This window comes from Poecilia formosa, unplaced genomic scaffold (assembly GCF_000485575.1).
Source record: "Poecilia formosa unplaced genomic scaffold, Poecilia_formosa-5.1.2 Scaffold3, whole genome shotgun sequence".
NCBI classification, from domain to species: domain Eukaryota; kingdom Metazoa; phylum Chordata; class Actinopteri; order Cyprinodontiformes; family Poeciliidae; genus Poecilia; species Poecilia formosa.
In genome coordinates, this window is record NW_006799942.1 from 6,185,434 (window position 1) to 6,199,377 (window position 13,944).

The 13,944-nt window shown below is 39.9% G+C and overlaps 2 protein-coding genes across 2 annotated transcripts in view; both read right to left on the bottom strand.

Annotated features, from left to right (window-relative positions):
- Positions 1-2,166: 2,166 nt before the first annotated feature.
- LOC103141584 (V-type proton ATPase catalytic subunit A) lies at positions 2,167-8,213 on the bottom strand. Its single transcript, XM_007557288.2, has 15 exons — positions 8,031-8,213; positions 7,459-7,555; positions 7,008-7,136; positions 6,630-6,844; positions 6,405-6,542; positions 6,162-6,313; positions 5,890-6,052; positions 5,345-5,453; positions 4,739-4,861; positions 4,473-4,587; positions 4,208-4,271; positions 3,918-4,121; positions 3,658-3,752; positions 2,926-3,097; positions 2,167-2,845 (listed from the first exon to the last, which is right to left on the bottom strand). Exons 2-15 carry the CDS (start codon positions 7,538-7,540, stop codon positions 2,753-2,755), a joined length of 1,854 nt encoding a protein of 617 aa, XP_007557350.1. The 5' UTR covers positions 7,541-7,555; positions 8,031-8,213; the 3' UTR covers positions 2,167-2,752.
- A 993-nt stretch (positions 8,214-9,206) lies between these two features.
- The window catches only part of wasf3a (WASP family member 3a), a 7,489-nt gene continuing 2,751 nt past the window's right edge, over positions 9,207-13,944 (bottom strand). The window contains exons 3-9 of the mRNA XM_007557297.2: positions 13,504-13,638; positions 13,268-13,421; positions 13,068-13,185; positions 12,800-12,984; positions 11,277-11,498; positions 9,635-9,918; positions 9,207-9,554 (exon numbers count right to left, since the gene is read on the bottom strand). Of these exons, the coding sequence (XP_007557359.1) occupies positions 9,397-9,554; positions 9,635-9,918; positions 11,277-11,498; positions 12,800-12,984; positions 13,068-13,185; positions 13,268-13,421; positions 13,504-13,638 (1,256 nt within the window). The 3' untranslated portion in view covers positions 9,207-9,396. The remainder of the gene's footprint in view (positions 9,555-9,634; positions 9,919-11,276; positions 11,499-12,799; positions 12,985-13,067; positions 13,186-13,267; positions 13,422-13,503; positions 13,639-13,944) is intronic.

Below are 13,944 nucleotides of genomic sequence, written 5' to 3' on the forward strand. Positions count from 1 at the left end.
AGTTTGACAAGTTTACATAACCCTCATAAAAAAAAACATCCTCACAGCATGTAGAAAACCAAAGGAACTGCAAAGACATCGTCAAGTAAACAAGCAGATAACTGCAATTACCAAAATGTCAGTAGTTAAAAACAAGATGGCCGATTGGGGATAATGGCTTGAGTAACTGCAGCATTTGTCCATAAAAAAAAAAGTAATAAAGTTTTAAATTCCTGCACACTATGTCATGCTTTTGTTTGTTTAACAAATGAATTTCTCTATAGAATCTCTCAGGCCTTCACCAAACTGCTGGGTTTATACCGAGGTAATTTGAGATAGACTCTTTTTTTTTAAGCACCATGTCAGTGGATTTTATTTTGCAATATCAGAGTGAATGGAGCTTAATTTTAGATTTTATTGTTAATAAAAAAAACAAAAAAAACGTGTAGTTTTCTTCCACTTCACAGCTGTGTTCTACTTTATGTTGGTCTATTGCATAAAATCTTGAGAAAATACACTGAAGTGGGGCTGTAACGTAGACTCTAAATAAAGTCAAGTGGTAAAAAGATACTTCGGCAAAACGCTGCATCCGTCTAGCTTTACATCACCACTGAACAGGGCAAAAGAGGAAGTATGGATCATAAGTGTTTAATGCAGGCCTCACTGTGTTAACAGGCAGCTGCATAAAAAAAGAGAAAGCACTTTGGTGCCTGGAGGATTGAGCTTCCTGGAAGCTACTAGAACAAATCAAAGTTATTAACTGGTCTCTATAAGAGACATTTTTCCATAATGTTTTCTAATTACTTCAATTTAGCAGCAGAACTACATGGTTTTCACAGGAGCAAACACATGATTTTTTATTTTATTTTTTTTCTAATTTTCCCTCCATAACTTCCCCCACACAATCATTACAAACCAAAGAATCGGAGGTGGAGATGCAGGTGCATTACGACCTGCAGGCTGGTGTATTCTGAGCCCTTAATGTCTATATAAATGTGCGTCTAGACAAACTGAATCAATGCAGGCGAAAAGATGCTGCTCTTGGCTTTACGGGTTGCGCTTCCATTAGTCTTAATGGAGGCCGGAACCTGACATAACAGCTCTAAACCAATTTGGAAGATGCTGTGCTGTGACTCTGAAGCAGCAGAATGCGCTGAAGTCCACCGCTGAGATAAAATGTTTACTACTGTACAGTATAGTGCAAAGATCTAGATGCATGTTTCTTCTGTATTATCGGTTCTTATGATTGTTCACAAAGCTCTTGGAGAGTTTTTTTTTTCTTTTTAATAGAACACACAAGCCTTTTTGAAGATTTCTTTCTCCTGATCTTCTCCTAGGATTTTTTTCCCAGGTTAGACCACGACAAGAGAGGGATCTTTGACCATTCCTTTCTGCACAATCTCTCTGGATCACAGAGTCCTGATTCCTCTCTCATGCCCTCTTCTCCTAATCTCACCCCACAGTTTACTAATGGATTTTAGATCTGAGAAGAAGAGCTTTAGATCTTTATTTCTCCTGATATTTCTGAGATTTTACCATTTCATGAACTCTAACAAGGTTTCTAGGTCCTTAAGAGGAGAAGGACCTTAGTTTCTCGAAATGAGTTTCCACTTTGATGTTAATGTTTTGATGATGACGGATTCAAAAAAGCAAAAGAAAAAGCAAAAACATCCAAGGTGGTGAGTATTTTTTTTTAGGGAATGCAGACATTGTCTCATTTGGTTTACTGATAAAGAAAGACAGCCACTGTCAATTAAATCTCATCAAACAGTGACCTATTTTAAACAAATGCATGTGAAAAGCGAGTTCTTAATATGTTAAGCTACCGTGGAGGATTTTTCAAGTCAAAATAAAAACTGTGTGTTTGCCACCTAGTGGGAAGATTTGCAATATGTATTTGATCCCAAAAACAAGTTTGAACTTGTCTGAAAAAACATGGTGGTGATATTAATTACAACCTCCTCCTTCTTACAACTAGTTAATATTGATATTAACTGGAATGTGACAAACAAAACGCCACTTGAGACAAAGAGTGACTCCTGACTCAAAGGAATCAGTCGCAGCTGTTTTAGTTTGTGAACTACGACTGCAGATTTAAAGAAACTGAAAATACAAAACATCCACAACCTGATCCCATTTCTCAAAAACTCAAGAGAACGTGATAAAAATCTCACTTCAAAGACAAACTTGGAGGTATTTCTTTTGTATTTATTTTAAAGTACCACCAATAACAGACACTTGTTTAAACACAAACTAAAAGATTATTTCATTATACATTTTTTACACATTGTATCAAGTGTAGAGTCCACACCACAATCACCCTCAAGAGTTAGGAGGCAAAAAGATTAAACTCCACTGACTGCACCCTGAATACTCTGTCCCATTATTCATCTGCATGGCTAAAGTTGAGTTTTTAAAAAAAATCTGCACTTTGCACCATTTCAAGAAAAAAAAGAGACATCTTCATTTTCACTCTGATAAGAGTTTGATGCAAGTGCGACTGCTGATGAAAGCCCACAGGTTTTAACCTTTGGCCAGAAGCAGGCGTGAGAGTCTCTACAGAACACAGCAAATGTTCCAGCAGCAGGTTTTAAATCAAATAAAATCCAAAAGACCAAAACGAGATCAAGATGTATGATAGTCCTGGAATGTTTGAGGAGATGTAAACACAGAGAGAATGTTCACACAAATGAGGAGGACAAACACAACGTGGGCCAACGATTCTGGGCTAAATGCTTCGGCTACTTTGGTGTAGAGACAAGAAACTGGAGGCTCATTCCTCGAGGGTCCGGAAGGCATTCTGCATGTCCTCCAGCAGCTGGGCATACTCTGCCTTGATCTTAGCTTCTCCATCTTTAACAGGGTCCTGAGGAAGACACACCACAACTTCATGTTTCCCAATGTAGCTCCAAAAATACGTAACAAATCAAACAGAACTGAACGTACCTTGAACTTCATGGAGCTGACCCTGTACAGGATCTCTCCCATGTGCTCCTTGATCATGGCCCAGGTGATCTTGTTGTCGCTCTGAGCCGTGGACTCCACTGCGTGTCGGGCCATGTCGTAGAACGCAATCATGTTTGAGAGGACGCCGACGGTTTTGTAAAAGGGGCAGAACCTGCGTGTGGAGGCCGGAGGAATGTGTGAACCTCATCAGTTATGTAAGAATCGCATGAAGGAAACATTCATAGACTTGTTCCCGCCGTTTCCAAGAAGATCAATTTGTCAGTTTATTTGCGTAGGACAAATCAGCAACAAGGCAGTTCAAAGTGCTTTATATAATAAAAACATTATACGGTCATCAAATATGAAACATCACCAAAATCATCAAGAATAATCATCAAATATATTGGTCAATGTTCCTTTTCTTATTAATCCAAGGAGGGTTTTTACCTTTGATTTGATCAGCATCTGTGCATCATTAGAAGATTTTCATATTTAAAAATAAAAAGTAAGCAACTTTAATCATGTTCAGAAGCACAGAAAAAGTATGGCACTCAATGGAAAAAAGGAAAAAGAACGTGAAATAACTTACTGGGATTAAAGGGTAACAATGATTTACATCATGCAAGTTCAGAAAAGTATTCAACTTGGAAAAAAAGACAATGGTGTGCCACCCCAGGTATGTGCGTGGCAAAATAAGTACCCATAAAAATAAATGAAAGTAGGCGGTCTCACCTGTCGTAGGGGGTGTAGCCATTCTGCTGCAGGAAGTCATCCTTTATGAGCTTAGCTACTTCCAGAGTGATTTTATCAGTCTCAGCGAGAGAAGCCTGCAAACAAAACAAGATCTCGTTACGTTCACACTGTCAGCAGCCATAATTGCACTAAAGGGATTATGTATTGCTTCCCTTGCCACACAAGTTGCAATTCATAAATGACCAACCGTTTTTAATCTGAGATTTGGTCACATGTTCTTCCCTCTCGGTCCTCCTCACCTTGCCTACAAGCTGCACAATTTCAGCCAAGTCCTCCTCCTCCTGCAGGATCTCCTTCGCTTTTGTACGAAGCGGGACAAACTCTGGAAAGTGTTTGTCGTAATATTCATCCAGCGCTCGTGTGTACTTGCTGTAGCTGATTAGCCAGTTTACTGAAGGGAAGTGCTTTCTCTGAGCCAGCTTCTTGTCCAGGCCCCAGAAGACCTGGGAAGAACAAGCAACGTCTCACACACGTTGAATCAGAAAGAGGAGGAGGATCCACGACTGAGGCACCGTAACCGGCCGCGTACCTGAACTATTCCCAACGTGGCTGAAGTGACTGGATCTGAGAAGTCTCCACCAGGGGGCGACACACTAACAGGAACCACCAAATTAAAACAAGAGTCAGCCTGATGACTGATGCAATGCAGATCAGGACTTTATATCAGCTCAATGAAAAACTAGAGGTAAAGATGATCATTATAAACATGATGTCAAACGCTCCTTTTAACAAAATTTCTGATAAAAAAAATTAGTTTCTAGCAATCTAACATAACAACAGAAACATGGACTGACGCTCCAACGATGCTGACGCTGCCTTCTCGCTCTGGATTTCCCAGGCACTTCACACGTCCAGCGCGCTCGTAGAAGGAAGCCAGCCTGGCGCCCAGATAGGCAGGATAGCCGCTGTCTGCAAGCAGGAGCGTTCACATCGTCAGCGTTTTTAACAGTTCACTAAAGATAGAGGCAATGCTAGATTTTTCCTGGTCTTGGTTATCTATGTCGGACAGAGAGTCTCTGCACATGCAAATTAATAAATACCATATGACCAGTGAACTCACCTGCAGGCATTTCAGCCAGTCTTCCAGAAATTTCTCTCAGCGCCTCGGCCCATCGGGACGTTGAGTCAGCCATCATGCTCACATTGTAGCCCATATCTCTGAAGTACTCAGACAGCGTGATCCCTGCAGAGACGTGAACAATATTATTAAATCTAATGGGTGTTTGGTCTGCTAACCGTGAGCCACAATACACTTTTTAGACAATATCTGTATATTTAAATTATAAAAAAGAAACACACTTACAAGATATCACTATCTGACTTTAAATATTACATTATCCAAAACTGTGCAACTTGGGTCAAGGGTTTCACGTATTTTTCCACAAGCAAAACTTTCTCCTACCGTTCTCCAGACGTAACACTGATCATAACGGTCAAACTCTTCAGTTTATAAGAACATGAGATATGTGTCCAAAAAGTGAAGTCCTTGTCTGTGAGCGCATTTGCAAACTGTGATCTTGCTTTTGAAGTGGTGGCTTCTACCTTCCTGCATGGCCTTTTAGCTCAAGTCGTTAAAGACTTACTTTATTAACGATGAAACTCTCGTACCAGCTTCAAACAAACACTACCTGCACAGGGACCTGTTTTGGAGGCGACATGCACACACCTGTATAGATGGAAGCCTCTCGAGCGGCCACAGGCATGTTGGACGTGTTCGCAACCAGTGCTGTTCTCTTCATGATGCTCTCAACTTTGCCGTCAACTTCCATTGTAAGCTGTTGAGCAAAGGAAACGGTAACATTACGTCAGTTTATGTCGTCTTAACATGACTTAAGTGAGGACATTTCTGATCCACAGCCATCTAAAGGAAACCCAACACGTGTTCTATCATATTTAGTTCCCATTTGCTTTTGGTGATCCAGAGTGTTACTTCATATATCTTGCAGTATTGTGGCCACACAAAAAAAATTAAAAATTAAAAATGTAGATGCTTTTTTCATATTCAACCAAGTGACAGTTTGCTTTTTATTCTTTGTCTGCAGAATCTCAAATTTAAGGCTCAAAAGATAAAAACAATGAAGCAAACAAAAGAAATGCCATAAATGTAGCTACTGAAAACTGAAAGTGGCACATTTTTCTGAGTTTAAGAAGTCTAAAAAGTGTTCCAGTCACAGAAATTACACATTAAAATGTAAAAGTTGCTCCACCAACCTCTGGGAAATCCCGCAGCACTTCAGACATTTCATTGCCACGTTCCCCACAGCCCACATAGATGATGACGTCACTGTTGGAGTACTTTGACAGCGACTGCGAGATCACGGTCTTTCCGCACCCGAAGGCTCCAGGGATAGCAGTGGTGCCACCTTGTACACATCTATGAAAAGTAAGAATCATGCAGGTGTAAACAGTTGACAAATAAATATTTATATAACTAATTAATGTGATTAATTGTGACATAAATCAATATCCAAAGAAGCTCTCACGGGAAAAGGGCATCAAGAACTCTCTGTCCAGTCAGCAGTGGATGATTGGCAGGTAGTTTCTCTGTTACCGGCCGAATTTGTCGTACTGGCCACACCTGGACCATGGTAAACTTCTCCTTTACTCCTTCGAATTCAAGCTCCAAAACAACATCCTACATGCATAAGAAGAAGATCAAATTGAAACAAATACATCATTTATTTCAAAAGCTCTGAAGCGCATTCAGCTTTATGAGCAGCACTCACAGAAAGGTCGTAGTTCCCAGGTGGGGCCAGGTAGGTGACAGTGCCTCTGTTTCGAGGTGGAAGCATGAGTTTGTGCTTAATTAAGGAGTTTTCAAACACAGTCCCGTAAATATCTCCGCCTGTGATGTGACTGCCAACCTATAGCAGGGAAAAAAAATAAAAAATGAGTCAGACTAGTTGAGAAATAGTCATTAAATCCAAAGTAGTACTGGGAAGATTTCCCACCCGAAGGCTCTGGCCGGGAGAAAACTCCCATTTGATGTCTCTGTTAAGAGCGCCGATATTTACTCCTCGCGGGATGTAGATACTTTGGGTCAGATCATTAATGTCTTTTAGAGGACGTTGGATACCGTCAAAGATGGAGCCCATGATTCCCGGCCCCAGCTCTACGGAAAGGGGTTTCCCCGTTCGGAGGACGGGGTCACCGACGGACACACCAGCTGGAGCATGGAGTTAAAGAAAAAACAAAACAAAAACACACCCACAAAGCCAAGGTGATCGCAAGATGCTTTTAACACCATTCCATATGTTCCTTACTAAAAGCTGTAAACAGACCAGTGAAATTTAATATAATAGGAGGTTTTGTGGCAGTAGAAAGGATACAGGTCTCTTCATACACCTGGATGGTCGCCATGTCACCCTCTAAACGGATGATTTCTCCAACCAGCTCGCTGTGGCCGACACGAACCAGCTCATACATGGCAGCTCCAGCCATGGCAGTGGCCGTCACCACTGTCAGTTGCAGAAGCAGGAATGAAAAATCAAAAAATATTCACAAAAGAACAAAAAATAATAAAAAATAAAAAAAATTCTATTTCTACGTCTACCAGGATTCCCGCTTAAGTTTTTATATTTAAACTTAAACACAAAAACTTAAACTAATCCAACTGATCACTGGATTAAAATCCAACAGTTTTATGGTCATATTAAAAGGGATTATTTAAGCCTGGTTATTATATTTGCTTTTGATAAATAACTTGTAGCAGAATTATTAGACAAAACACAGCTACTCTTTATGACACCATTGTAATCGTGTTTGGAAAACTGGGCAGACCTGGTCCTGAAACTCCATGAACATAGCCGAACTGGCTTTCTCTCTCCTCATCCTGGATCTTAGGAAGCTTTGACGTGTCCATGGTTTAATTTACGTCCTGCAAAGAAACCCGGGGAGGTCAAGAGATGACAAAGTTTATTTAATATGACACACTCAGACAGACAACACCTTTACATCATTTAAAAGATGGTAAAGAAAGTCATGCTAAGTACGGGGAGGCTGAAGTCACACAGTATCTGATCACTTGTTTCATTTTTTTTTACTCATAGTACAGAATAGCAGAAGGATTGAACAGCTAAACTTCTGGAGTGTCTGAAAATGAATAAACAAGTTAAGCAGATCACAAACTAGCCTTAAAGGACAGATGGCTGTCTCATGTTTTGACTTGAAAGCTGATTTGTGCGTGAACGAGTCAGGTGACAAGCTAGCAGAGTCCCGAGACTCATCACAGTCACAGATACTCAGATAAAACTAATTTACACAGCGCTGGGGTACCACATCACACAACGCTTGACGAAAGACAAACATATCTGTGAAACTCTCACCAAATAACGCCAACATGAGAATGTTACCTTAAACTGATATGAAGTTGTGCCCAGGTTTGTCTCTGCTGTCGCAAGATAAGGAGGAGCTTCCCTGTGCTAATCACCTGCAAAGCACCGGGCTGTCACGGGAAGAAAACGTCTCCATTTTGGCTCAAGCAGCTTCGTATTTCCTCCAATAGTGCTGGCTGCGTCTTGAGCCAATATGGCGTCTGAAGATAAACAGTTTCCCACCCTGTGCAGTTCCGTCTGTCCACTCACGTTTCACAGACGCATTACTGACCTCTGCTGGACAGAAGTGAAAACGCACATAACTTACAGTGCCTGTAAATGATATTCAATAAAAAAACAAACAAAACGTAATGAGCTGAAGAACAGAGTTAAAAAAAACAACAACAAAAAAATCAAGAAAGATGTGCATTTAAAAGATGTAATATTAATTTAAGGACGTGGGGAAACGGTTTTGGATTGATGATGAGAAGGTGTTAAAACTACATAGAAAGAGAAACAAAATACAATTTACATTCATTAAAAATGGCTAGTGTAAAAATGAACCATTATCTGAGTGAGATACATAATAATAATAATAATAATAATAATAATAATAATAATAATAATAATAATAATCAATATAAAGCTGCTTAACTGTTGGGAGGGCCAAAAAAGAGAGAAAAGGGTAGAGAAAGATGAAGTGAAGGACAAGAAATTCTCATAAACTCGTTTATAAAATATTTATTGGTATTTAATAATTTTTCCAAAACACTTCAGAACAAACATGCACAGAAACATTTAATGGAGCGTTATATTTTATACATACAATAATGAACATATAAACACCTATTTCTGTAAAATTTAGATGGATTTGATCACACACACACTTAAACTTGTAACATCGACAGCGCCTCTAGTCTGTACAAGTGTTCAGTTTCCTGTTACCAAGGCTGCGGCACAGAAAGAGACCATGACACCTTAGAATGGACATGGATGACAGCCAGACATGGCATGTATTATTTATATTGGTGTTTACTTTCCTGCTGAGGATTTTCAAGATTTATTTAATTTTAAAAAATGGATCTGATGATTATAAACTTATAATTCTCATTGATAAGATAAGCTTTTCCTTTTTTTCGGTTTTGATTTAGAAGACATTGGAATAAAAGACAAACATAAAATTTTTTTTAGCTATAAATCACACATAATTTTGTCTTTTACATGCAGAAGACGTAAATATTCATCTAATTCATGCATTTTGCTAGAGGTGCAAAATAAGCACGTGAGATAAATGGCTCTGTCTACACACTAGATGGAGCCAAACAAGTTCAAGCACAATTCAATTTCCTTTTTTAGAGGCTTCCCAAAAAGTACATATAAATCACATGCTTCAGCTTATGCAAGGTCAGTCTGACCAGTCATTTTCTTCAAACTCAGAATCATCCTCGGAGTCACTGTATTCAACTGCAATGCGTCGGGACAGGATGGTGGCCACATCGTTCCCCACGGGCTCCCTCTTGTTCTGCTGCTCTTGCTGCTCTTGAACTTTCTTCAGCTGGATGCCTAACAATAGAAGAAAACATTAGCACACCTTAAATCAGCAAACCTCTTTCACAAAATGACATCAGAGAAGCCATGCTCACCCATCCGAATGGCTGACAGCAGATCACTTCTGGCATCTTTAACCGGTTTGGTTTCATTGCGTCTTGGTGGGTGTGAGGGCGCGGCTGGGGGAGGCAGAGGTGGAGGAGGGGGACCCGGAGGTGGAGGCGCCATATGTGGCCCCGGAGGAGGCACCGGCGGCAGTGGGTAACCTGGTCCGATGTGCACAGCTCCACTATTCAGGGGTGGTGGTGGAAAGCCAAATGCAGTCTGGGAGGATGGGATGGGTGGTGGGCCTTGGGGGGGAGGAGGAGGAGGAATGGAGCTGTTCAAAGGTAAGAAGATTAAGATTAGAGCCACAAACCTCAGCAATATGAAGTTACATTTTGAAACTAGCTTATTTTGGGGGCAAAGAGTACAATCACATACACTCTTTGCGGGCATGAACGTCATATTAATTTGGGGCTTTAAACTAGTTTATTTAAATAATTTTTTTCAAAGTTGTATGATAATTCAAAATACAACGTGGGTGATTTTTAACATGGGTGATTTTTGTGGAACATTTCTTAAACCCACCAACAAGATATAATTAGATTAGATTTTTTTTAACCATTTCTGATAAGAGTAGTAAGTTTATTTAATCTGGTTTATTTCCTAAGAGTAGTAAGTTTATTTAATCTGGTTTATTTCCTAAGAGTAGTAAATTTATTTAATCTGGTTTATTTCCACTCCTTTCATTTTCAAGCTATTCCAGAAGCTTGTTGTTAAGCTAATTTATTTTTATGTGCACTGTGTCTAGATTTTAATTATCCAGCCACTCATCTGAGCTGCTCTTTGCAGGATCCCCAACTTGTCACCCTTAGATGAAAAGGAATTGGTTCAGTTATTTAAAAACAACCCAGTTAATGATAACTCAAGCCTATCATTACCTGAACACAAGAGTCACTATTGAAACGTTTGAAACTTTTGGTCAACATAGATTTAGACGTTATTGGTGAAAAAAAAAAAGCTCCCACTCGAAAATCTACACTTTGAAAGTTAGCTGGCATTTGCACCTGCCCACATGAATAAGTTAAGTATTTGCTCAAAAACAGTTTCTTTGTCAAAAGCGATGAAGACTGAGCCGTCTGACCACAATGACAAATAGGAATCAAGTGAAGCATTAAAATGTAAAATGCTTTACCAGCAATAAAGCAAGGAGTTGGCAGTAACATGCTGAGGGTCTGTTACATTTCCAGTTGTAGTGGTGCATTGCAAGAATATTGAAGGAGAAGAATGACATGTGGTGAGTTAACCTCAACTCAACAGCTAAACTGAGAAATCTGCACCCAAATCGATGTTTTATAAAATATCAAACACACATCCAAACAAATTTAAGAATGGACATGGCATGCAAACATTAAACTTTTGCATCGGCCCTGATTTCAACTTGACATGTTTGTAGTAGTTTTGCACACTACCACAAAACTCTGTAGGATGAATTCATCCACCACAAAAACATGCCAGGACACGACAGAACAACGTGAAAATATGAGCTGGAAATAATGTGTTTTCACTTTCACCTACTCCTTTCCACACATTTTGTTTTGCATGTCTGATCAATTTTGTTAATCTGACATCCAACAAATTAATCTGATATTCCTGCTGATGACGCGTCTAGCTCCTGAACAGCACAACACGTACGTGCAGTCTGCAGCCAGACATGCAGAACCGTTTAATCTGTCTGCAATGCGGGGCTCTGCTGCAGCATAAGTTGCTCTCTTGTAGTTGACATCGATGCTGTGGTATTCGTGCTCCACAGGTGGTGAGGGATGTGCGTTTCCTGGGATGTAATCATGGGACCTGGCATAGTTGCAAACAGCGTGAGCAGGTACTGGAGGGATTGGGTAGTCCAGAAGGTCAGGCCTGGATAAACAATGACAGTGAGGGAGATTAAGATGCAGATGCCTTTGCATATCCAGATGGTCCCTCTTTTTTTCCCAAAAAAATGCCATATCACAAGCACAAAACAGAAGGGATGAAAAAAGCAAACATGCTGTGTAGAGGATGTTTGTTGAAAAGTATCCAGTTTCACTCTGCATTTCTGGAATTTTTCACTCATAAATTAAGTGAAAATTTATTTTAAATCCTACAACGTAAACATGAATGGGTTTTTTTTTTGGAATGGATTTAAGTGATAATGAACATTTAGAATAGTTAAAACTAAGCCTGTCACATAAAAGCAATAAATTATCATGATAAATTGAATACTGCTCAATAATTTTCCATTTGCATGACTGTTAGTCTCATTTCTGTCAATCTTTCTATCAAAGACTGGACGACAAAAGGTTTCAGTCTGGTGCGTTCCCTTTTTTCGAACAGCAATTTGGTTTACAGAGTCTTTAGTATCCACTTCATTTGTTGCTTCAAGTGTTTTATTTATTCTGGATATTTAAAATATGACAATGGTGTAATAGTTTCCAGTTATTATTTTTTTTTCAAGGTGATATTTTATAGAATATATATGTATACATATTATCTCCTTTGAAGGATATAATCCCAAAAAAAATCACTGAATAAATCTGGTGAAATCCCTACACAAAAGAAACAAGATTGAAAACCCATCCTACATGAGGTGCTGTATTAAATACAGATCTGATTATGATGAGGGATTTATTGCATGGGTTCAGAAGCCTTTCGAAAACATTTAATTTGTGCAAATACAAAATAAAGGAAAGGATTGACTGAAAGAAATCAAAACTGGTTTTCATGCGTGTATTTAAGGTAACAGTGCATAAATGTTTATATCACCAGATATAATAAAAAAACCTCTTTTTTTTCAGGATGAAAAACATCGTTTGTCATTTATAAAAAGCCTCTGCAACAAGAAACATTTGGCACAATGTAAAATGAAGTAAAATGCAACCGTGAATTTGATTTTTCACACTTGCAGCATCTCGTCTCCTGAATTATTTCAAATGCGTTGCATCAAACTGAAAGGATTCGGAAAGAAAGGAAAATAACAGTTTGAGTTTCAAAAGTTAAATGTACTATTCTTTAAACTATAACGTCAACAAATCTGCATCTTTATCTTTAAAAAAGTAAAATTACACCACACAGAAAACTGAACACAACCAACATTGAAATAATGTAAGAAGATGAATAAAATCCTTTCTTTTTAAAATCACAAACTTGTTTGAAAAATGGAAGGAAAAGGGAACCCTTGCCTGCCGTCAGGAGAGAGAGAGCCTTCTGACGATGCTCCCCGTCGAAGGGTTTTTGGATGGCGGTGATCTGGACGGAGCTCTTTATCAAAAGCCATAATGTTCCACTCTTGTCTGCGGTTTCGCGCCTTCCTCACCTTCTTCACCTCCCGCTGGAGGGTGCTGCTCTCCATGCTCCTCTTCTGTTCCTTTGAAAGAGTAATTTAAAGACAAAGGAGTGAATATTTCCTCAAAACGTAAAACACATGAACAGAGCTCTAAATGCTGTTACCCGTTGTCTCCGCCTTTCTTTCCTCTTGTCCTCGGTGTCCTGAAGCATCTTCTCCTTCCAAAGATCAAAAAAGTACGACGGGTCCGAGTAGAATTTCATTGCGTCGGTGGAGTCCTCCCTGTATTGTATCGAATAAAACAGTTTGCAAAGACTGAAAATATAAAGTGAAAGTGACGGTTGGCGTGGAACACGTGCAGAACCTGTAAGCCGTGAGGGCACCAAGAGGGGGAGGCCTGTCACAGCCCTCATACATTTCAGCAACAGAACTGGGAGTGCTGCCTTTGGACAAAACCTCCTGGTCCTGGACCGCAGCGCCTCGATAGGCCTTCCTCATGTTTATGTCCTGGAGAGACACTGTGGAGCAGCAAGAGCAGAGGTAGAAGTCTGTTAAAAATCAGCGACAGTAGGAAAAAGCATAGGTTTTCAGTGAACTGACCTTCCTCCACGCTGGAGTCCAGTTGGGTGACTTTGACTGCCAAGCGGTCAATACGGTCCTGCAGAGAGTTTGCACGACTGTAAAATGTGTTGGCCTCGTTAAAAAGCTCCCCAAACACGTTTTCTGCATGCTTACCTGCAACAGAAACACAAGGAAGGGAAAAAGGTATTGAATTACTTCTTATGCAAACTGTGTCATGCTCTGTGGGCTGTTTGCATGCTGCCACTATCACAGCACCGATCCACTTAGTGTGAAAGCTATCCTTAGACTGTCAGTGTTTAGGTCCCCACCCACCTACTCTCCATCTTATCTGCCTGTTGGACAGAGCTTTACGGTAAGCTGTAAGCCTGAGTTACTTCCCTCAATCCACACACACAGAAACACACACACACACACACACGCACACACACGCACGCACACACACTGTGATCAGGCAAGCCA

Bases quoted from the DNA above. Each gene is read 5' to 3' on its own strand.
- LOC103141584 (XM_007557288.2), bottom strand. From the start codon at position 7,540: ATGGACACGTCAAAGCTTCCTAAGATCCAGGATGAGGAGAGAGAAAGC. The intron at 4,122-4,207 runs GTACGCGGCCGG...TGTTCTTCCCAG, and splicing joins CCACGTTGGGAATAGTTCAG to GTCTTCTGGGGCCTGGACAA. The intron at 2,846-2,925 runs GTACGTTCAGTT...TGTCTTCCTCAG, and splicing joins TCAGCTCCATGAAGTTCAAG to GACCCTGTTAAAGATGGAGA.